The sequence below is a fragment of the Bubalus kerabau genome, chromosome 6 (assembly GCF_029407905.1).
Source record: "Bubalus kerabau isolate K-KA32 ecotype Philippines breed swamp buffalo chromosome 6, PCC_UOA_SB_1v2, whole genome shotgun sequence".
In the NCBI taxonomy this organism is placed as follows: domain Eukaryota; kingdom Metazoa; phylum Chordata; class Mammalia; order Artiodactyla; family Bovidae; genus Bubalus; species Bubalus kerabau.
The window spans coordinates 84331980-84354807 of NC_073629.1; the positions used below are offsets into that span (position 1 = coordinate 84331980).

The following is a 22828-nucleotide window of genomic DNA, read 5'->3' on the forward strand; positions in this document are numbered from 1 at the left end:
GTATAGGGCCCCAGTGCTAAAGTTTTGCAAGTATAGGCATTGTCCTCATTGCGGCACCACCCTGTACCCCTGAACTCCTTCCAATCTGACTTCTGCATGTACCAATATAGGGCTATATGGTCACCAATAACCTCCACTCTAGCAGATTCACCCCATCTCCATTGTCCCTTACTTCTCCAACATTTGTCAATAGAAGCTAAACTCTCCTTGAAAAGCAAGAGAGATTATTTCCAAATCTATATCTGAGCCCTTATCTCCTTCCCATCATCAATCCCCAACTGCTAACCAAGGAAAACAGGATTTTTAAAAAAAGAAATCAGCAAAATCTTAAGGGAAAAAAGCGCTATTATAGTTAATATTTTTTAATTAATTTATTTTAATTGGTTTCTGCCATACATCAACATGAATCAGCCATGGGTATACATTTGTCCTCAAAGCAAGAATATTAAAGTGGTTTGCCATTCCCTTCTCCAGTAGACTATGTAGGAAGTATCACTACGAACAAAGCTAGTGGAGACGATGGAATTCCAGTTGAGCTATTTCAAATCCTAAAAGACGATGCTATGAAAGTGCTGCACTCAATATGCCAGCAAATTGGGAAAATTCAGCCAAATTCCAGGCCACAGCACTGGAAAAGGTCAGTTTTCATTCCAATCCCAAAGAAAGGCAAAGTCCAAGAATGCTCAAACTATCGCACAATTGTACACATCTCACACGCTAGCAAAGTAATATTCAAAATTCTCCAAGCCAGGCTTGGCACATGAACCAATGAACCATGAACTTCCAGATGTTCAAGCTGGATTTAGAAAAGGCAGAACCAGAAATCAAATTACCAACATCCGTTGGATCATCAAAAAAGCAAAAGAGTTCCAGAAAAATATCTACTTCTCCTTTATTGAATACGCTAAAGCCTTTGACTGTGTGGGTCTCAACAAACTGAAAAATTCTTCAAGAGATGGGAATACCAGACCACCTGACCTTCCCCCTGAGAAATCTGTATGCAGGTCAAGAAGCAATAGTTAGAACTGGACATCAACAGCAGACTGGTTCCAAATCGGGAAAGGAGTAGGTCAAGGCTGTATATTGTTACCCTGCTTATTTAACTTATAAGCAAAGTACATTATGCGAAATGCTGGGCTGGATGAAGCACAAGCTGGAATCAAGATTGCTGGGAGACATATTAATAACCTCAGATATGCAGATGACACCACCCTTATGGCAGAAAATGAACTAGAGCCTCTTGATGAAAATGAAAGAGAAGAGTGAAAAAGTTGGCTAAAAACTCAGCATTTAGAAAACTATGATCATGGCATCCAGTCCCATCACTTCATGGCAAATAGATGGGGAAACAATGGAAACAGTGAGAGACTTTATTTTCTTGGGCTCCAAAATTACTGCACATGTTGACCACAGCCATGAAATTAAAAGACACTTGCTTCTTGGAAGAAAAGCTATGACAAACATAGACAGCATATTACAAAGCAGAAACATTACTTTACCAACAAAGAAAGTGAAGTCACTCAGTCGTGTCTGACTCTTTGTGACCCCATGGACTGTAGCCCACCAGGCTCCTCCAACCATGGAATTTTCTAGGCAAGAGTACTGGTTACCAACAAAGGTCCATCTAGTCAAAGCTATGGTTTTTCCAGTAGTCTTGTATGGATGTGAGAGTGGGACTATAAAGAAAGCTGAGCACCAAAGAATTGATGCTTTTGAACTATGATGTTGGAGAAGACTCTTGAGAGTCCCTTGGACTGCAAAGAGTTCAAACCAGTCAATCCTCAAGGAAATCAGTCCTGAATACTCAAGTATCTAATAATACTGGACTGGCTTGCCATGCCCTCCTCCAGAAATGTTCAATATAGTTAATATTTATTGAGCACTTATTAGGAGCCAGAAACTCTGCTAAATGCTTTACAGGCATTATCTACTTTAGTCTTTATAATCACCTTTTAAAGTACTTTAGTTAAATTTTACATGTAAGAAATTAAAGGGAGTTTAGCATCTTATCTAAAGAGTCTGACTGTAAACCATACTCTGTAACTTCTTTTTTTTTATTATTTTATTTTATTTTTAAACTTTACATAATTGTATTAGTTTTGCCAAATATCAGAATGAATCCGCCACAGGTATACATGTGTTCCCCATCCTAAAGTACATACTAAGAGTAGGATTTACTCTGGTTTACAATATATGACTTCATTATCTCCTAAACACCCCTCCTCCTCTTCATTATTTCAACAGTTCCTTATCTTTATCTCTGTTGTATCCACCCATCTCTCCTTTCTATTCTCAATGTCAACCATCTAACTGAGATCCATATCTAATACCTAAAGCCTGACTTGCAAAATTCCTCAAGGTTTATTTTTCTAGGCTCTCCTGTGCTGAATCTGCAAGGAGATCCAACCAGTCGATCCTCAAGGAAATCAGTCCTGAATATTCATTGGAAGGACTGATGTTGAAGCTGACACTCCAATACCTTGGCCACCTGATGCTAAGAGCTGACTCATTTGAAAAGACCCTGATGCTGGGAAAGGTGGGAAAAGAAGGGGACTATAGAGGATTAGATGGTTGGATGGCATCACTGACTCAATGGACACAAGTTTGAGTAAACTCCAGGAGTTGGTGATGGACAGGGAGGCCTGACGTGCCGCAGTCCGTAGGGTCACAAAGAGCTGGACACGACTGAGCGACTGAACTGAACTGAACTGTGCTGGTATTTCTCATCTCAAAAGTATATAATGACTGTCTATGGTTGTTGGCCAGTGAAGCAAAGATGCTCAGTTGTGTCCAACTCTTTGCAACCCCAGGGTCTGTAGCCCACCAGGTTCCTCAATCCACAGGATTTTCCAGGCAAGGGTACTGGAGTGAGTTGCCATTTCCTTCTCCAGAGGATCTTCCCGACCCAGGGATCTAAGCCGGGTCTCCCGCATCATAGGCAGATGCTTTACCATCTGAGCCACCAGGGAAGGAGCGTCAAAGGAAAGAATTTTGTCATGACTGTTTCATAAAAGAATTTCTTTAACCTTCAAAAGTAAAAATCTCTCTGAGAAAGGATCATCTCAGAACAGACAAGTATAATTCATAAATTTAGAATTATGAAAATTCATTATATCACCCTTATGCTTTTCTCAGGTCACAGCAGCAGATTCAGCAAAACTTCATCAAGGACCAGAATTCAGTAGCACCTGACCTCTAGGACACAATGTAAACTTGACTGGTATTCAAAGGCCACTACATTTGGCCCCAAAGTACTCTTCCAACTTGGCTTCCTCTCTCTATATATAAACCCCTTTTCTAACTATCCTGATCTACTCTTTTCCTCTCAAACATGTCTGGTATTTCCTGCTTTTGTGTAAATGGTTTTCTCTATCTCTAATGCCCTTCCACTCCACTCAGCCAAATTCAATCCACCCTCCATGTTGCAACAAAGTGTCTTTGCTTCTGTCTCCTGTCTCTTCATCACTCACCTCATTATCATGATGCTCTGAGCTACTTGCTTATCACTCATTAAGCATTCATTTTTACTAAGTACACTGTCCACAGAGCTAGCTACATCCTTCCCTACTAGATTTTAAGTTTCCTGAGAAGAGGGACTGAGATGTTTTATACTCTCCTTTGGTACTCTTGCCTGGAAAATCCCATGGATGGAGGAGCCTGGTAGGCTGCAGTCCAAGGGGTCGCTAAGAGTCGGACACGACTGAGCGACTTCATTTTCACTTTTCACTTTCCTGCACTGGAGAAGGAAATGGCAACCCACTCCAGTGTTCTTGCCTGGAGAATCCCAGGGACGGGGGAGTCTGGTGGGCTGCCGTCTACAGGGTCGCACAGAGTCGGACACGACTGAAGCGACTTAGCCGCAGCAGCAGCAGCTTGGAACTAACAAACTAGTTATTTCATTTTTGATGCCAAAATTGTGAGTGGCTCTTAAAATAGGTCACATTGCATTAAAAATGTTGCTTATATATATCCTTTTATTATATTAGGAAAGGCTTATATTAGAGAACAACAATATGATATAAAATTGTACATACTTTAAGACCTGCCTTTATAAAAAGAAAATGTTCTAGTGAATTTCTTGACAGTCCAGTGGTTAGGACTCAGCACTTTCAGTGCTGTGGCCTGGGTTCAATTTCTAGTTGGGAAACTAACATCACGCAAGTGACACGGTGCAGCCAAAAAAAACATTCCAATGCGTTTCCTACAGTTGTCTGAGGGTACTCAAAGTCCAGGAGCTTTTTGGTGGGTAGGAGTTGTCTCAGGGTACTCAAAGTCCAGGAGCTTTTTGGTGGGTAGGAGGAGTTAATATATTTCTATATTTTATATTATAGCCATGTATTACTTACATAATGATTTTCATAATTTTGAAATATATATTTTTTAACATTGAAAATGTTGCTTGTGAACTTCTCCCTAGTCCTGAAGAAATCTTTTTTTTTTTTTTAGGAACATTTATTTTTAAATATGACCACTCCAGGACAATATCCAGGAATCACCTTCCATTTTCCCATCTCCCACATCCTCCTTCGTCTAACTTCTTCACCTAAATTCCTACTCACAGCTTACTCATTAAGGGAAATTTCTTAATTAATCCCAAATGAACAAGTTACTCTTGAATCTTTTTGACCCTGATATATTATTAACTCATTTTGCAATACGTTGGTCCTTAATTTACTCACACTAAAATTTTCTATTTTCTGGAAATCAATTCTATTTTAATCTACCTTTTCCTCTACCCAATAGACTTCTAGGACATCTCATTTCTTTCCAGTCAGTATCTGCCTAGGGAATATAAACTCAACCCAAAATAAACAAACTGCAGAAGTCTTCTGGAAAATATTATTTTGATACATTTTAAAGCTGAACTCATTTTACTCCTACTATTATTTATAATTTAACTCTCTCATACTATATATATATAAATAAATTCACACTTTGCATTCAAGGTGAGACCAGTTCTTTTCTCTCCACTGCAACATTCAGAAATAATGGATTTCCATGACTTCAAGAGCCAAAGGATGTTCAGTAAGCTCCTGATATAACACAGTTTTATGTGGAGAATCCTCAGAAGAAAGAAAGACCATTTAAAATGATCCAGAAGGTCTTGCATGGCTGGCCTCTACCTCTCTCTAGAGATTTCTTGCACTGCCTTGCACTAAGCTACCACATCAGATAAACACCAGACACACTCCTAAGATATGAGCCGTGTTCCACCGCTTCTCAGGGCTATAGGTGAAGTATCTATTCCTCTCCCAGGCACCTTCTGCCCTCTGGAGACTCCACTGTTGCCTCTCAAATTTCCCTTAAGCACCGTTGCTTCTGGGAAGCTCCCTGACTACTTAGCTGTGGTGACAAGTCTTTACACACTCAAATATGAAACTCCTCTTTTCTGAAGTGCTCACCTCATGTTGTACTTACAGACCTATTAGTACAGAGTAATTGAGATGTAAGAATGCACCACAAAATGGTTAACAACATTGAAAATACCCTAAAACCACTGAATTATATATCCCAAGATGGTGACGTTCACATTATATGAATTATATCCCAATAATGATTCTTAAGTCAAAAAAAATTAAAAAGAAAATCTGAGTCAATCAAAGTTAAGTAGGCTTTTTATCAAGGGAGTTCACAGCCTTAAAGAAGCCACTGTCAAGTGACTCTAAGTCCAGTTTACCCTGGATTGCCGAGGTTTGCCAGAATAGTCCTAATTATACCTCCAGTCTCAGTGTCATATTAATGGCACAGCCTCTAACTCTCCAAAATGTCCCAACTTGGACAAAATAAATTATATGACTATTCTAAGACTCTGATGCTGGGAGGGATTGGGGGCAGGAGGAGAAGGGGACGACCGAGAAGGGCTGGATGGCATCACTGACTCGATGGACGTGAGTCTGAGTGAACTCCGGGAGTTGGTGATGGACAGAGAGGCCTGGCTGCTGCGATTCATGGGGTCGCAGAGAGTCGGATACAACTGAGCAACTGAACTGAACTGAAGTATGTATAACTAATCTCCAAACAGAGGATTGAGTTTCTCAAATATAACTGACTACTGGACTTCACTGGTGGTCCAATGGTTAAGAATCCACCTGCCAGTGCAGGGACACAGGTTCGATCCCTGGTCTAGAAAAATCCCACATGTCAGGACAACCAAGCTTGTACACCACAACTACTGAGCCTGTGTGATCTAGAGCCCATGCTCTGCAACAAGAGAAGCCCTCACAATGAGAAGTCCACGAACCCCAACGAAGAGTGGCCCCTGCTCGCCACAACTAGAGAAAGCCCAGATGCAGTAACAAACACCCAGCACAATGAAAAACAAATTAAAAAAAAAATTAAGTGTAATGGATGAATATATCACAGTGTATTTGTATAGTTGAATACTATACAACAATGAAAATGAATGAAGTGCTACAATCGACCATGTTGATGAATTTCACAAACATAATATTGAACAAAAGAAGCCAGACGAAAATAAATGCATATTATAAAATAAATATATAGCTGACTACTGCTATAACTCCTCACAACAAACTTCAGGAAATGCTCCATTAGATTGTAGAATAAAGGTACAAAGGTCATAAAAATCCATCATTTCTGAATTTTCAGTTGAGGAGATTAGAACTGACCCCCAATACATGGATAACGTGAATCCAAAAGTATATTATTGACTGAATTTTCTGTAATAGTCATGCTACTGCTGCTAGCTTTCTAACAGGCAACAGTAATACTAATATATATTTTTTAAAAGTAATAATATAATGAATAGTGTGCTTTTTAAATAAGTAATAAACAAAAGAGCTGAAATCAAGTAGAGACAAAATACAAGTCTTACACATAACACTTAAAAAATAAAACTCGGGCACAAGTGCAGAGGGGGAATCACATAGACTTCAGAGGGATTTTTGTTGATAATAAGTGAAATAAACAGCATGTTATGACCAATAAACAAGTTGTTACAATCTCAAGTTTAATAAATAACATAATATGTAGAATGTAAATTTCAATATGCCCATCTTACTGATCAAACCATTGCTGTATCACATTCAGTTGTGAGAGAGTGTGATGGAACGGAAAGAACATGAGCTTTGCTATCAGACAGTCTGAGAATCACATCATGGTTCCAGCATTAATAGCTCTGTGACTATAGGGAAACCACTGAACTTCTCTGAACATTCACATCTATAAAATGGAATAATGATACTATTAGCCACACTGATGCCACAAGTATATGTGAGAATATATGCAAAAGGCCTGAAAAATGCATAAGAAGAGGAAAGCGTTAGCTGCTCTTGTTAACTGTTCTGGTATGACTATTTCCTTATTCTCCTTAATGTTTTCAGAATTGTTAGGAAAAAATTAGCAAAAAGCAAATGAACACGCTTCCTCACCTGCCAGCTATACTCCCTGGCTGCACTTCCTTCACGAAGATGTCCACTTCTCCCAGATTTTGACCTCTAAGGGCCACCACACTGAATCCAAGGCCTCCAGTTGAAGGCCGTTCTATATCTATGTATTCGATTTGCCGGCCCTAATGAAGGGGGATTTAAAAAAAGTCAATGAAATTTACATTTAACCAACCTGCCCTTTCTAAGGAACTAACATTTCTACTTTGTAAATAGCCCCCAAACAGCTTCTCTTAAGTCATTTCTAGGAAACCAAATAAACTCAGCATTTCAGTAATAAATTATTTATTTCTGGAAATCCTCTCACTTGATTATTTTCAGTAGAACATAAGGGGGCATGTGCACTGTTCTGCAACCTCAGGGAATTGGAGAGATATTTTCACACTTCATTCACAGTATGAGACGAATCCCAAGCTAGATGAAAATTCCTGAGAAAAAATGTATTTTCCCATAGTAAATTCTAAATTACTTTTTATAATGAATTTCTCTAAATTCTCTTGAAGCAAAATATTCTTATTTTTAAATAAGAAAAGTAAACTAGACTTATCAAAAAATGTTCTAGTGTTGAGACCTAAATGAGAATCAGCTGCATTTTTTAGGGTTCTGTTTCTAATTCTATTGTGATAAATTAATATTTTATTAGGCTAATTCAAAAGATTACAGAAAGGCCATTCAAATGGGGCTACCTGTGACAAACAAGTATTTTATTGCTTTGGTGAATAATTAATTGCATTTATTACATGAGAACTTCACAAACGTAATCAACTAATAAAAGCATCACATAAAAATATTATTAGTCAAATTAAGGGGATAGAGCAATTAGATCAAAAAAGGAATTAGGTGTAGAACATTATTTAACTATCACACCTTAAATAGATTCTTTTTAACTTTCAAACCCAAGTTCCATTTTTTAGGGTACTTGTTAGAAGGCAAGGTGAATAAAGGAAACTAGCACATCTAAAAATTCAACTGTCTATCATTTGATTTTAATAGATACTAAGGATGAAATGGGATTACACTTTCAAATGTTTTCCTAGACTTTCCAAATTATAATTTTCCAAATTACATTTGGATTTTATATATACTATAAATTATATATACTAGATTTCCAAATTATATATACTAGATTTTCCAAATTATATTAGTTCTAACCCCCATTAATTCTGTTTTGATATAAAATTTAAAATAATTTCAAAGGAATTATATCATTTCCACAGACACATTATTTTTCCTTCTATGAGCAAAACTGTGAGAATCTCTTTCCTTACAAGTGTACAGATGTGTCAGACTGGAGTCATTGTCTTAAAAACTATCCTCACCAGGCACGCGGATATTTTTCTTATGTAATTTTAAACAAATTACCAACTCACAGATTAGAAAATAGTACCAACTCCTCCTAACAATATAAAAACACAAGCAAACAAAACACAGAGTAACACATTTTAGAAGCAAAAAGTGTGAGTGTAGGTTTCTTTTTAACCTCCAACAAGAGAAATAAAGCTAAATAGTCCCTTGACAAGATATAACTTTACCTGGGCCATCTGTTGGATGACTGAGTTAAAATCTTCATTTCCTGACTTTGGAGCCCAAGAAAATAACCCAGATACAGTCAAGTTATTAGAAGACCTGTGGGCATTCCCATTAGTAATGGCACCATCCGTGAATACCAATAACCCTTTCCTAGAAAAATCAAAGTTGGCTGAACAATCTGAGGGTATATGGCTGAGCTGTTGGAGAAAAAAAGAGAGAATTATCAACAGAAACCTACAGACAAGAAGTATTTCTATTTACTAAATATTATATTTTATCTCTCACATGTATAATGGCATGCTAAATATATACCTGTGAAAGAAATAAGATACAGATACATGAATCTGTGCTTATAAGGCTATAAATGTTTTATTTAGTATTATACAAAATGTTTAACTTATTCTCATTTCCTGCCTTCTACCGTTACCTCAGGTTAATATAGCATGTAATATAGCTCATTATACTTTACATACACAGACATGTCCAGTCACATAAACATGCATGTGAGATGCTGAGCCCTTCTGCATTTATCTATACATTTCAGTGGCTCAGTTGGTAAGGAATCTGCCTACAATGTAGGAGACCTGGGTTTGATCCCTGGGTCAGGAAGATCCCCTGGAGAAGGAAATGGCAACCTACTCCTGTACTCTTGCCTGGAGAATTCCATGGACAGAGGAGTAGGGCAGGCTACAGTCCAAGGGATCGCAAAGAGTTGGAGGCACCTGTGCGACTAACTTTCACTTTCATACATTTCCATGTGGGGAAACACAAAAGATCTGCAGGTAGTATATTCAAAGGTAACTCAGCATTTATTAAGTGCTTGCTATAAGTAAAATACTATACCCAAACTCTTATACAGTATCTCACTTAGTCTTTACAATAGCCCTAGAGATACTCTTATTTCATTTTGTGAACATGGAAACTGAAGCACACAGGGATTAAATAATCTGCCCATTAGTAGCAAATGTATTGCAAAGCCACTTAAACACTAGTTGGGGAAAAAAAAAAAAAAGCTGGGGGGATTCAGTAATTAAGGAAAAAGAAAAATAGAGGTTAATTTCTAAAATATCATTGGCTGAGGGACTTCCCTGTTGGTCCAGTGGTTAAGATTAATACTCTGCACTCCCAATATAGGGAGCATGGGTTCAATCCCTGGTCAGGGAACTAAAATCTGTCATGCCTCATGGTGCAACCAAATTAATTAATTGACTGATTTAAAAATACGACTCGCTGATACAAGTACCAACACAATAGAACAAAGGAAATATCAGGAACAAATGTCATAAGACTCACAGAAAAAAATCAATACCCATAAAAACTCTATGAAAACACAGATATGAAAAATCACATGGAGTTTATAGCTGAATGAATAAAATATGATACTGCGCACTAAATAAACATAAAAGATTGTTATTATGATGGAACAGTTGCTTAAGTCCAATTTTAGTCCAGTATGAGTGATAGATTTGTAGTGATCTTTCCCAACTTCTATTGCCACCAATAGCATTCACTGCTGTGATGTACTCATTACATTATCAGAGAATACAGAAGCTTCAATATGGGGAGTGCTAAAATTCTGGTATAAATTTTGATCTAGAGAAAGTAATTCACAGAAAGACATATGTTCAGAATTTAATCCTTAGTTAGTTATAGAAAAATCACTTGCTAAATATTTATGGATAGGCATTTTGGTTTATCAGCAAAAAGCATTTTTTTTCCCCAAATTTTGTTAATTTTCACATAACAACTCTGCTACATTATCTTTAACTACATTTAAAATTCTGCCCATATTTAATCTATAAGATAGCTACTATTCAAGCTCAGCTTCTAGAATAGATGATTTAAAACCAATTTGCCACCCCTGACCAAAAATAGAACAACCAGGAGAGCAGGTAAAACTCTTAATTAACATCACTCCAAGCAGAGGGGCTATGTGTCCTGTAATTCTAAAGAAAATGTTGAGAATTTTCAAAGCATCTGACCTTTACATAAATAAGTATAAAAAACAGAATCCAAAGCCAAACACAAAACTTATTATCAACATTTTTAAACTATCTATGCCAATGCTACCTGCACACAAGTCCCAATACAGCCTCTTTGCAGAATTAAGAGTAGACTGTTTGTATCTATCTCCTTCTATCTTTCTTTGCTGGTTTGAATAATAGCAACAGGTAAAACCTTGATGGGTAACTTACTTGCCCCTTCAGTTGCTTGATGGACTGTTGAAGTGTGAGTATCTGGTTGAAAAGGGGGCTCTTTAGTGTCTCATAAAACAGAGAGAGCTTTTCATTCTGTGAAGTGTCACCCTTCTCCTGCAATTTCATTTTCAAGCGATCAAGAACTTGCAGGACCTGCAGTTTATCTTTTTTAAAAAGAATAATGAGTACAAGTTAAATCCCACCTTACATTCCATTTTTGAATAATTAATTTAGTGAAAGAAGTATATATCTAGTTTACCTGTAGCAGGATTTTCAGGCATTTTGAATTACTGTCTTCAATCACTTTTAAAGAAACCTAAAGAAAAAATTTTAAATATAACAGAAAAATTACTTTCCATTAGTGTATACAATTCTATAGTCTTATAAAAAAGTCAAAGAAAACCTCAAGAACATTCTCCATCAAAATATTTCATTCAAGAAATCCAAATTAAAAGCCATACACAGCCACTAAAATGGCTAAAACTAGAAAGCAAAACAGATCATTGTAAGTGGTGACAAAAATATGAAGTAACTGGGACTATGAAACATTGCTAGTAGGAACGTAAAATGGCACAAACACTCTGAATAACTGACAGTTTTTTGGAAGTTAAAACTACACTTACTATATGACCCAGTACTTTTCCACTTTTAAACACTCACCCAAAAGTGAAAATATATGCCCACAAAAGACCTATGCAAAAATGTTCAGGGAATTCCCTGGTGGTCCAGTGGTTAGGATTCGGTGTTTTCACTGCCAAGGGCCGGAGTTCAACCCCTGGTCAGGAAACTAAGATCCCACAAGTTGTAGGATGTGGCCGAAAAACAGCAACAACATAGCATTTTTATTTATAAAAGCCCCAAACCAGAAAAACCCAAATGTCTAATAACATACTAAAAGATAAATCAATTAAGGTATGTAAACAAAATAGAATATCCAGAAATAAAAACAGAAAACATTACTGACACACACAACAAAGATGAATCTCAAAAACAGTATTGAGGGAAAAGAAACAAACCAACAAGGATATGATTGCCTGGGCACAGTGGAAAGCAGTTGACTAGGAAAATACCTGAGGGAGCTTTTTTGGGGTGATGGAAATGTTCTTTTTTTTTTTTTTTTTTTTTAATGTTCTGTGTTTTGAATGGAGTATTGCTTAAACAGATGTGTACATTTATTACAATTCATTGACCTATATATTTGTTATATTTTATTGTATGCAAGTTATACTTAAAGAAAGTTAATTAAGAAAAAAAGAGAGAGAGATCCTAGGCTGGAAAAGAACATCCAAATAACGTATAAAGAAGATACTAGAGAGACTAGGGGAAAAAATCCAAACTAGTCATCAAATGATAATCACCCAATCTGGCATTGTCCATGGATAATTTTTTTTTGATTCCAATGATTTGCTCAAACTAGCCTAAAATGTAATCAAAAATCAAAAAGTTATATATACTTCCCTGGTGACTCAGGGTGGAGAGTCCACCTCCCGACGCAGGGACACAGACTCAATCCCTGGGCCAGGAGGATCCCACATGCCCTGGAGTGGCTGAGCCCATGAACCACAACTACTGAGCCTGTGTTCTGGAGCCCGGGAGCCGTGCAACTTCTGAGCCCACACGCAGCAACCATTGAAGCCTGTGCGCCCTAGAGCCGGTGCTCCGCAACAAGAGAAGCCATGGCAATAAGAAGTTTTCCCATTGCAACTAGAGTAATCCCTGCTCACCACAACTAGAGAAAAGCCCGCACAACAACAAAGATTCTGAACAGCCAAAAAAAAAAAACCTCAAGATTTTAGCAAACCCTTTTCTTTGTTGAAAATGGCACTTTCACAGTGGTCACTTAAACAAAAACAAAACAAAACAAACCATAGCGATCACTTTCACTGTGATACTTTCATATCACATACACTATGAAAGTTTATCACTTTCACAGTGGTACACTGTTGTAAATGAACCATCTAAGAAATATGAGTACTACACAATCCAACTGTTCTTACATCATCTCTAAATACACTTCTGAACACAATCTTTATCTTCTAACTCAAGGTCATTAAGCAAGAAAGCATATGAAAAACCAGTAAGAGATGCTTTTGGCATTGATAAAAGGTTCCTATATTCCATTCAAACATTCATTGGATTCCATGTGAATAGAGCATCACAGAAAAACTTCTGATATGCTCAGCATCTCAACTATGCAGCCCTTAAAACTACCCACTGACAGGTAAACGTGAATAATGGAAGGGTAGTCACAATGACACTGTCCTTTTCTGTAGCAGCACTTAGCCCAGGAGTGGACAAGAGCAGCTTTGTGGTCATTAATACTGTACCTCAACCTCTCAAAATCAAAGAAAGCAAGCTAAAACTATGAAGTGCTACTTTTTATATTAGATTGGCATTTTTTTCTAATAATAGCTTGTACCCCAGATGTCATAGAAAAACAGGTGGGAAAATAAATCTGCACAATCTTCTAGGAGAGTGACTGAGCAATAGCTATCAATATATTAAATTCATATTCTCTTCTACTCAGAATATTAACTTCTGAGTGTCTCTTCTAAAGAAAGGAGAGACAAAAAGACACACAGATGATGTACAAGCACATTTGCTGCATTGCTTTTAACAATAAAACTCCTGTAAAAATTAAACTATCAAAATCAGTCATTAAAATAACGAATATGGTTGAAATGTATTGAAACAGGAATGAGTGGGTAATGATTATCAGCAAGCCTGTGGCTCAATCCTTCATCAAGGGATTCCCAGATTGATGCCAGACCTCCTCCGTGCAAACAAGCTAAAAGGTTTTAATAGATAACACAGTCTCTAATTTTAAAATGTCAGGAAATACCTAATCTGTCTTAATTGCTATTGTAAATAATAATGAGAACATATGGATTTATAGAGCATAGCTGGCTGAAAGATGGGAGGTAATCACAAAGACATTTTCTACTTGGGGAACTAATGGAGTATAAATCTTGGGATTCCCCAAACCAAAGAGGCTTCCTTTAAGAAAATGTTTCTGTATATGTTGTTCACAACTGGTCTAGTAACCCCAAACAAAACAAAAAATAATGCGTTCCTAGGTTGAATTTTACTTGACACATTAAAAATATCAGTAAAAGTCTGTTAAAAATTGCAGTAAAAGTCTGTTAGAAATACATTTACAAGTAACTTAACATCAATCTAAGTGTAAGGAGGTATTTTAGGCATGCTGATAGGGAAATAGATGGGGAAACAGTGGAAACAGTGTCAGACTTTATTTTTCTGGGCTCCAAAATCACTGCAGATGGTGACTGCAGCCATGAAATTAAAAGATGCTTACTCCTTGGAAGGAAAGTTATGACCAACCTGGATAGCATATTCAAAAGCGGAGACATTACTTTGCCAACAAAGGTCCGTCTAGTCAAGGCAATGGTTTTTCCTGTGGTCATGTATGGATGTGAGAGTTGGACTGTGAAGAAGGCTGAGCGCTGAAGAATTGATGCTTTTGAACTGTGGTGTTGGAGAAGACTCTTGAGAGTCCCTTGGACTGCAAGGAGATCCAACCAGTCCATTCTGAAGGAGATCAGCCCTGGGATTTCTTTGGAGGGAATGATGCTAAAGCTGCAACTCCAGTACTTTGGCCACCTCATGCGAAGAGTTGACTCATTGGAAAAGACTCTGATGCTGGGAGGGATTGGGGGCAGGAGGAGAAGGGGACGACAGAGGATGAGATGGCTGGATGGCATCACTGACTCGATGGACGTGAGTCTGAGTGAACTCCGGGAGTTGGTGATGGACAGGGAGGCCTGGCGTGCTGCGATTCATGGGGTCGCAAAGAGTCGGACACAACTGAGTGACTGATCTGATCTGATCTGATAATATGTCCTAGTATAAAAAGGTGACATTCTTTGGAAGCTATGTCTACTGGCTGGGGGCTCCTCCAGAAAGGAATTTCGTGCCTAGTTCCTGTGTTCCTCTTTCTTGCCTGTAAACTCAGAATCACGATTAAGGTTTGGTGCTGGGTAAGAGCTCTCATTCACAGGAGGGCAACTCAACCCTTTGTGTTAACACAGGAATACCAGCTAATCCAAGCATGTGCGCTCAGTCACTCAGTCCTGTCTGACCCTGCAGCCCCATGAACTGTATGTAGCCCACAAGGCTCCTCTGGCCACAAAATTTTCCAGGCAAGGATACTGGAATAGTTTACTACTTCCTACTCCAGGGGATCTTCCCGACCCAAGGAATCAAAGCTTAACACCTCCTGCATTTGCAGGCAGATTCTCTACCACTGCACCACCTGGGAAGCCCCATTATCTAATAGTCACACCGAAAAAGAACAACAATAAGTTTCAGAATATATGAACTATTTTCCCCTTTTTAAAGAAAATAATATATATTGGTGTATGTATTGTTTTCTAGATTTAGAAAGATAGTCAATATAATAATGATGATAAGTTATGGGAAGAAGTGAGGAAGGGGAGATAAAAAATTAGACCTACACTTTATAAATACTAGGGCTGTTTTTTAATTTAAAAATCATGTATTATGTTTATAAGTTGAAAACTAAAAGGGACAAAATGGCTAAGATGGCCTAATGAGATATCAAGATATATATATAGCAAGAAAATGACAACACAATAGGATAATTATATTGTAAGGCATATATATACAATTGCAAGGGTGTATACCACACACAAATAGATGAGGAAACAATGGAAACAGTCAGAGACTATTTGGGGGGGGCTCCAAAATCACTGCAGATGGTGACTGCAGCCATGAAATTAAAAGACACTTGCTCCTTGGAAGAAAAGCTATGACAAACCTAGACAGCATACTACAAAGCAGAAACAGGGGCAGTCCTAAGATGGCGGATAAACAGGACAGGGAAACCACTTTCTCTCCCACAAATTCATCAAAAGAACACTTTGAACGCTGAGTAAATTCCATAAAACAACTTCTGAATGCTGGCAGAGGACATCAGGCACCCAGAAAAGCAGCCCATTGTCTTCGAAAGGAGGTAGGAAAAAATACAAAAGATAAAAAGAGAGACAAAAGAGGTAGGGACAGAGATCCGTCCTGGGAAGGGAGTCTTAAAAAAGAGAGAAGTTCCCAAACACCAGGAAACGCTCTCACGGGCAAATCTGTGGCTAGCCTTGGAAACTCAGAGGGCAACATAACCGGGAGGAAAAATAAATAAATAATTAAAACCCACAGATTACATGCCCAACGGTAACTCCCAGCGGAGAAGCAGCGCAGATGCCCACATCTGCCACTAGCAAGCGGGGGCTGGGCAGGGAGGCATGGGTTGCATTGCTTAGAGTAAGGACCGGGCCTTAAATGCCCCAAGGGCAATCTGAGGAAACTAACTTGGGCTAGCAAATCAGACTGTGGGATAGCTACCACGCAAAAAGCCCTAACCTAAGACACCGCCAGGCCTGCTCACAGAACAAAGGACTTAGCAGAGCTAGCCAGCTGCGGACCGGCCCATCCCCCAACAGAGACAGGCAGGTGAGGGTAGCCAGAGCTGGAAGGGGGCAATTGCGGCCCCAGAGAAGCATCATCTACCAAACTGCAAGCAGGCTTTGTTGCTAACCAAGACTTCTTGAGATTCTGGACAGTCAACATCTGCCGGGAGGGTTGCAGCCAGAGATCAGCTCCCCAGAAGAGACACACGGCACACCTGAGAAGATGCACTGGTTGTACACCCAGAAAACCGAGTGGCAGGAATGGGGGAGGTGATAAGTCACCTCAGCGACCTGGTGGAGAAAAAGGAGAGTCCAAAGAGGGAGAGAGCAGTTAAGCCAGGTGACCAAGCACCTGGTCACCTGAGATGCTTGGAACCGGGAAGGGTACAAAACGCAGGCCCAACAGAGCCTGCGCCTTTGTGGAGTACCCAAGTACCTGAACCTGAGCGGCTTAGACCTGGGAAGTGCATACAAACCAGGGCCAGCCCCAGACAGTTCCCAGCAGAGCAACCTAGAGCCTAAGCAGTGTAGACAGGGAAAGCACACATGCTGTGAGCGGGGGCAAACCTACTGTGGCTGAGATACTGCAAGCACACGCCAGTGTTATTTGTTTGCAGTGTTCCTCCCTCCCCACAGCACAACTGAACAAGTGAGCCTAAAAAAGTGTCCACCACCCCCTCCTTGTGTCAGGGCGGAAATTAGACACTGAAGAGACCAGCAAACAGAAGGACCTAAAACAAACAGAGGGAACCACCTTGGAAGTGACAGGTGCAATAGATTAAAACCCTGTAGTTAGCACCAACTACATAGGAAGGGGCCTATAGATCTTGAGAAATATAAGCCAGCTCAAGGAACTATCTGAAAATGAACTGACCCCACACTGTCCACAACACCACCAGAGAAAGTCCTAGATATATTTTTACTATTATCATTCTTTAAATTTTTTTAAAAAAAAATTTTATTTTTAAGTCCTCTATTACTCCTTTAATTTCATTTTTATAACCTACTATTACTTTGCAAAAAAAAAGACCCTATTTTTTAAAGCAAACTTCATATATACATATTTTATAATTTTTGTGACTTTGTTTTTTCCTTTAATATTGTATTTTTGAGAATCCAACCTCTACTCTAGATTTTTAATCTTTGCTTTTGGTATTTGTTATCAATTTTGTACCTTTAAGAACCCAATCTTCAGTACCATTTTTACTTGGGAGCAAGATTACTGGCTTAACTGCTCTCTCCCTCTTTGGACTCTCCTTTTTCTCCACCAGGTCACCTCTATCTCCTCCCTCCCGCTTCTCTTCTCTACCCAACTCTGTGATTCTCTTTGTGTGTTCCAGACTGTGGAGAACACTTAGGGAACTGATTACTGGCTGGATCTGTCTGTCTCCTTTTGATTCCCCTGTTTATCCTCCTGGCCACCTTTGTCTCCTTCCTCCCTCTGCTCTTCTCTGTATAACTCTGTGGACATCTCTGAGTGGTCCAGACTGTGGAGAGCATATAAGGAAATGATTACTGGCTAGCTTGCTCTCTCCTCTTTTGATTCCCTCTCTTCTCCTCCTGGTGACCTCTATCTCCCTCCTCCCTCTTCTCTTCTCCATGTAACTCTGTGAACCTCTCTGGGTGTCTCTCACTGTGGAGAAACTTTTCATCTTTAACCTAGATGTTTTATCATCGGTGCTGTATAGATGGAGAAGCCTTGAGGCTACTGTAAGAATAAGACTGAAAACCAGAGGCAGGAGGTTTAAGTCCAAATCCTGAGAACACCAGAGAACTCCTGACTCCAGGGAATATTAATCGATAGGAGCTCAAAGAATGCCCCCATACCTACACTGAAACCCAGCACCACCCAAGGGCCAACAAGTTCCAGGGCAAGACATACCACACAAATTCTCCATCAACACAGGAACATATAGCCCTGAGTGTCAATATACAGGCTGTCCAAAGTCACACCAAACCCTTTGACATCTCATAACTCATTACTGGACACTTCATTGCACTCCAGAGAGAAGAAATCCAGCTCCACCAACCAGAACACTGACACAAGCTTCCCCAACCAGGAAACTTTGACAAGCCACCCGTCCAACCCCACCCACAGTGAGGAAACTCCACAATAAAGAGAACTCCACAAACTGCCAGAATACAGAAAGGTCACCCCAAACACAGAAATATAAACAAGATGAAGAGGCAGAGAAATACCCAGCAGGTAAAGGAACAGGATAAACGCCCACCAAACCAAACAAAAAAGGAAGAGATAGGGAATCTACCTGATAAAGAATTCCAAATAATGATAGTGAAAATGATCCAAAATCTTGGAAACAAAATGGAGTTACAGATAAATAGCCTGGAGACAAGGATTGAGAAGATGCAAGAAAGATTTAATAAGGACCTAGAAGAAATAAAAAGGAGTCAATATATAATGAATAACACAATAAATGAGATCAAAAACACTCTGGAGGGAACCAACAGTAGAATAATGGAGGCAGAAGATACGATAACTGAGGTAGAAGATAGAATGGTAGAAATAAATGAAACAGAGGAAAAAAGAAAAACGAATTAAAAGAAATGAGGACAATCTCAGAGACCTCTGGGACAATGTTAAACGCCCCAAAATTCGAATCATAGGAGTCCCAGAAGAAGAAGACTAAAAGAAAGACCATGAGAAAATACTTGAGGAGATAATAGTTGAAAATTTCCCTAAAATGGGGAAGGAAATAATCACCCAAGTCCAAGAAACCCAGAGAGTGCCAAACAGGATAAACCCAAGGTGAAACACCCCAAGACACATATTAATCAAATTAATATCAAATTAAGATCAAACACAAAGAACAAATGTTAAAAGCAGCAAGGGAAAAACAACAAATAACACACAAGGGGATTCCCATACCAGCTGATCTTTCAATGGAAACTCTTCAGGCCAGGAGGGAATGGTAGGACATAAAGTGATGAAAGAGAAAAACCTACAACCTGGATTACTGTACCCGACAAGGATCTCATTCAAATATGAAGGAGAAAGCAAAAGCTTTACAGACGTGCAAAGGCTGAGAGAATTCAGCACCACCAAACCAGCTCTCCAACAAAGGCTAAAGGATCTTCTCTAGACAGGAAACACAGAAGGGTGTATAGACTCAAACCCAAAACAATAAAGTAAATGGCAATGGGATCATACTTATCAATAATTACCTTAAATGTAAATGGGTTGAATGCCCCAACCAAAAGACAGAAACTGGCTGAACGGATACAAAAACAAGACCCCTATATATGTTGTCTACAAGAGGCCCACCTCAAAACAAGGGATACATACAGACTGAAAGTGAAGGGCTGGAAAAAGATATTTCATGCAAATAGAGACCAAAAGAAAGCAGGAGTAGCAATACTCATATCAGATAAAATAGACTTTAAAACAAAGGCTGTGAAAAGAGACAAAGAAGGACACTACATAATGATCAAAGGATCAATCCAAGAAGAAGATATAACAATTATAAATATATATGCATCCAACATAGGAGCACCTCAATATGTAAGACAAATGCTAACAAGTATGAAAGGGGAAATTAATAATAACACAATAATAGTGGGAGACTTTAATACCCTACTCACACCTATGGATAGATCAACTAAACAGAAAATTAACAAGAAAACACAAACTTTAAATGATACAATAGACCAGTTAGACCTAATTGATATCTATAGGACATTTCACCCCAAAATAATGAATTTCACCTTTTTCTCAAGCGCACACAGAACCTTCTCCAGGACAGATCACACCCTGGGCCATAAATCTAGCCTTGGTAAATTCAAAAAAACTGAAATCATTCCAAGCATCTTTTCTGACCACAATGCAGTAAGATTAGATCTCAATTACAGGGAAAAAACTATTAAAAATTCCAACATATGGAAGCTGAACAACACGCTTCTGAATAACCAACAAATCACAGAAGAAATCAAAAAAGAAATCAAAATATGCATAGAAACGAATGAAAATGAAAACACAACACCCAAAACCTGTGGGAGACTGTAAAAGCAGTGTTAAGGGGAAGGTTCATAGCAATACAGGCTTACCTCAAGAAACAAGAAAAAAGTCAAATAAATAACCTAACTCTACACCTAAAGCCCGAGAAGGCAAACTGACAGTACTCTTGCCTGGAAAATCCCATGGATGGAGGAGCCTGATAGGCTGCAGTCCATGGTGTCGCTAAGAGTCGGGCACGACTGAGTGACTTCACTTTCACTTTTCACTTTCATGCATTGGAGAAGGAAATGGCAGCCCACTCCAGTGTTCTTGCCTGGAGAATCCCAGGGATGGTGGAGCCTGGTGGGTTGCCGTCTATGGGGTCGCACAGAGTCGGACACGACTGAAGCAACTTAGCAGCAGCAGCAGCAGCATACCTAAAGCAACTAGAAATGAAGAACCCCAGGGTTGTAGAAGGAAAGAAATCTTAAAAATTAGGGCAGAAATAAATGCAAAAGAAACAAAAGAGACCATAGCAAAAATCAACAAAGCCAAAAGCTGGTTCTTTGAGAAGGTAAGTATAATTGACAAACCATTAGCCAGACTCATCAGGAAACAAAGGGAGAAAAATCAAATCAATAAAACTAGAAATGAAAATGGAGAAATCAAGACAGACAACACAGAAATACAAAGGATCATAAGAGACTACTATCAGAAACTATATGCCAATAAAATGGACAACGTGGAAGAAATGGACATATTCTTAGAAAAGTACAACTTTCCAAAACTGAACCCAGAAGAAATAGAAAATCTTAACAGACCCATCACAAGCACAGAAATTGAAACTGTAATCAAAAATCTTCCAGCAAACAAAAGCCCAGGACCAGACGGCTTCACAGCTGAATTCTACCAAAAATTTAGAGAAAAGCTAACACCTATCCTACTCAAACTTTTCCAGAAAATTGCAGAGGAAGGTAAACTTCCAAACTCATTCTATGAGGCCACCATCACCCTAATACCAAAACCTGACAAAGATACCACAAAAAAAGGAAACTACAGGCCAATATAACTGATGAACATAGACGCAAAAATCCTTAACAAAATTCTAGCGAACAGAATCAAACAACACATTAAAAAGATCATACATCATGACCAAGTCGGCTTTATCCCAGGCATGCAAGATTCTTCAATATCCACAAATCAATCAATGTAATACACCACATTAACAAATTGAAAAATAAAAGCCATATGATTATCTCAATAGATGCAGGGAAAGCCTTTGACAAAATTCAACATCCATTTATGATAAAAACTCTCCAGAAAGCAGGAATAGAAGGAACATACCTCAACATAAAAAAGCTATATATGACAAACCCACAGAAAACATTATCCTCAATGGTGAAAAACTGAAAGCATTTCCCCTAAAGTCAGGAACAAGACAAGGGTGCCCACTTTCACCACTACTATTCAACATAGTTTTGGAAGTTTTGGCCACAGCAATCAGAGCAGAAAAAGAAATAAAAGGAATCCAAATTGGAACAGAAGAAGTAAAACTGTCGGTTTGCAGATGATATGATCCTCTACACAGAAAACCCTAAAGACTCCACCAGAAAATTACTAGAGCTAATCAATGAATATAGTAAAGTTGCAGGATATAAAATCAACACAAAGAAATCCCTTGCATTCCTATATACTAATAATGAGAAAATAGAGAAATTAAGGAAATAATTCTATTCACCATTGCAACAAAAAGAATAAAATACTTAGGAATATATCTACCTAAAGAAACAAAAGACCTATATATAGAAAACTATAAAACACTGGTGAAAGAAATGGAAGAGGAGACTAATAGAGAAATATACTGTGTTCATGGGTCGGAAGAATCAATATAGTGAAAATGAGTATACTACTCAAAGCAATCTATAGATTCAGTGCAATCCCTATCAAGCTACCAAAGGTATTTTTCACACAGCTAGAACAAATAATTTCACAATTTGTATGGAAATACAAAAAACCTCAAATAGACAAAGCAATCTTGAGAAAGAAGAATGGAACTGGAGGAATCAACCTGCCTGACTTCAGGCTCTATTACAAAGCCACAGTCATTAAGACAGTATGGTACTGGCACAAAGACAGAAATATAGATCAATGGAACAAAATAGAAAGCCCAGAGATAAATCCACGCACCTATGGACACCTTATCTTTGACAAAGGAGGCAAGAATATACAATGGAGAAAAGACAATCCCTTTAACAAGTGGTGCTGGGAAAACTGGTCAACCACTTGTAAAAGAATGAAACT

General features: G+C 38.6%; 1 protein-coding gene across 4 annotated transcripts in view; it reads right to left on the minus strand.

The window, feature by feature from the left end:
• PATJ (PATJ crumbs cell polarity complex component) overlaps positions 1-22828 on the minus strand; it is a 383451-nt gene that overhangs the window by 349607 nt on the left and 11016 nt on the right. For all 4 annotated transcript variants that reach the window (XR_008715910.1, XM_055585657.1, XM_055585656.1 and 1 more), the window contains exons 2-5: positions 11394-11450; positions 11132-11298; positions 8939-9133; positions 7392-7531 (exon numbers count right to left, since the gene is read on the minus strand). Coding sequence is in view for 3 of the 4 variants with exons in the window: in XM_055585657.1 (XP_055441632.1) it covers positions 7392-7531; positions 8939-9133; positions 11132-11298; positions 11394-11415 (524 nt within the window). In the remaining variant the exon portion in view is untranslated. The remainder of the gene's footprint in view (positions 1-7391; positions 7532-8938; positions 9134-11131; positions 11299-11393; positions 11451-22828) is intronic.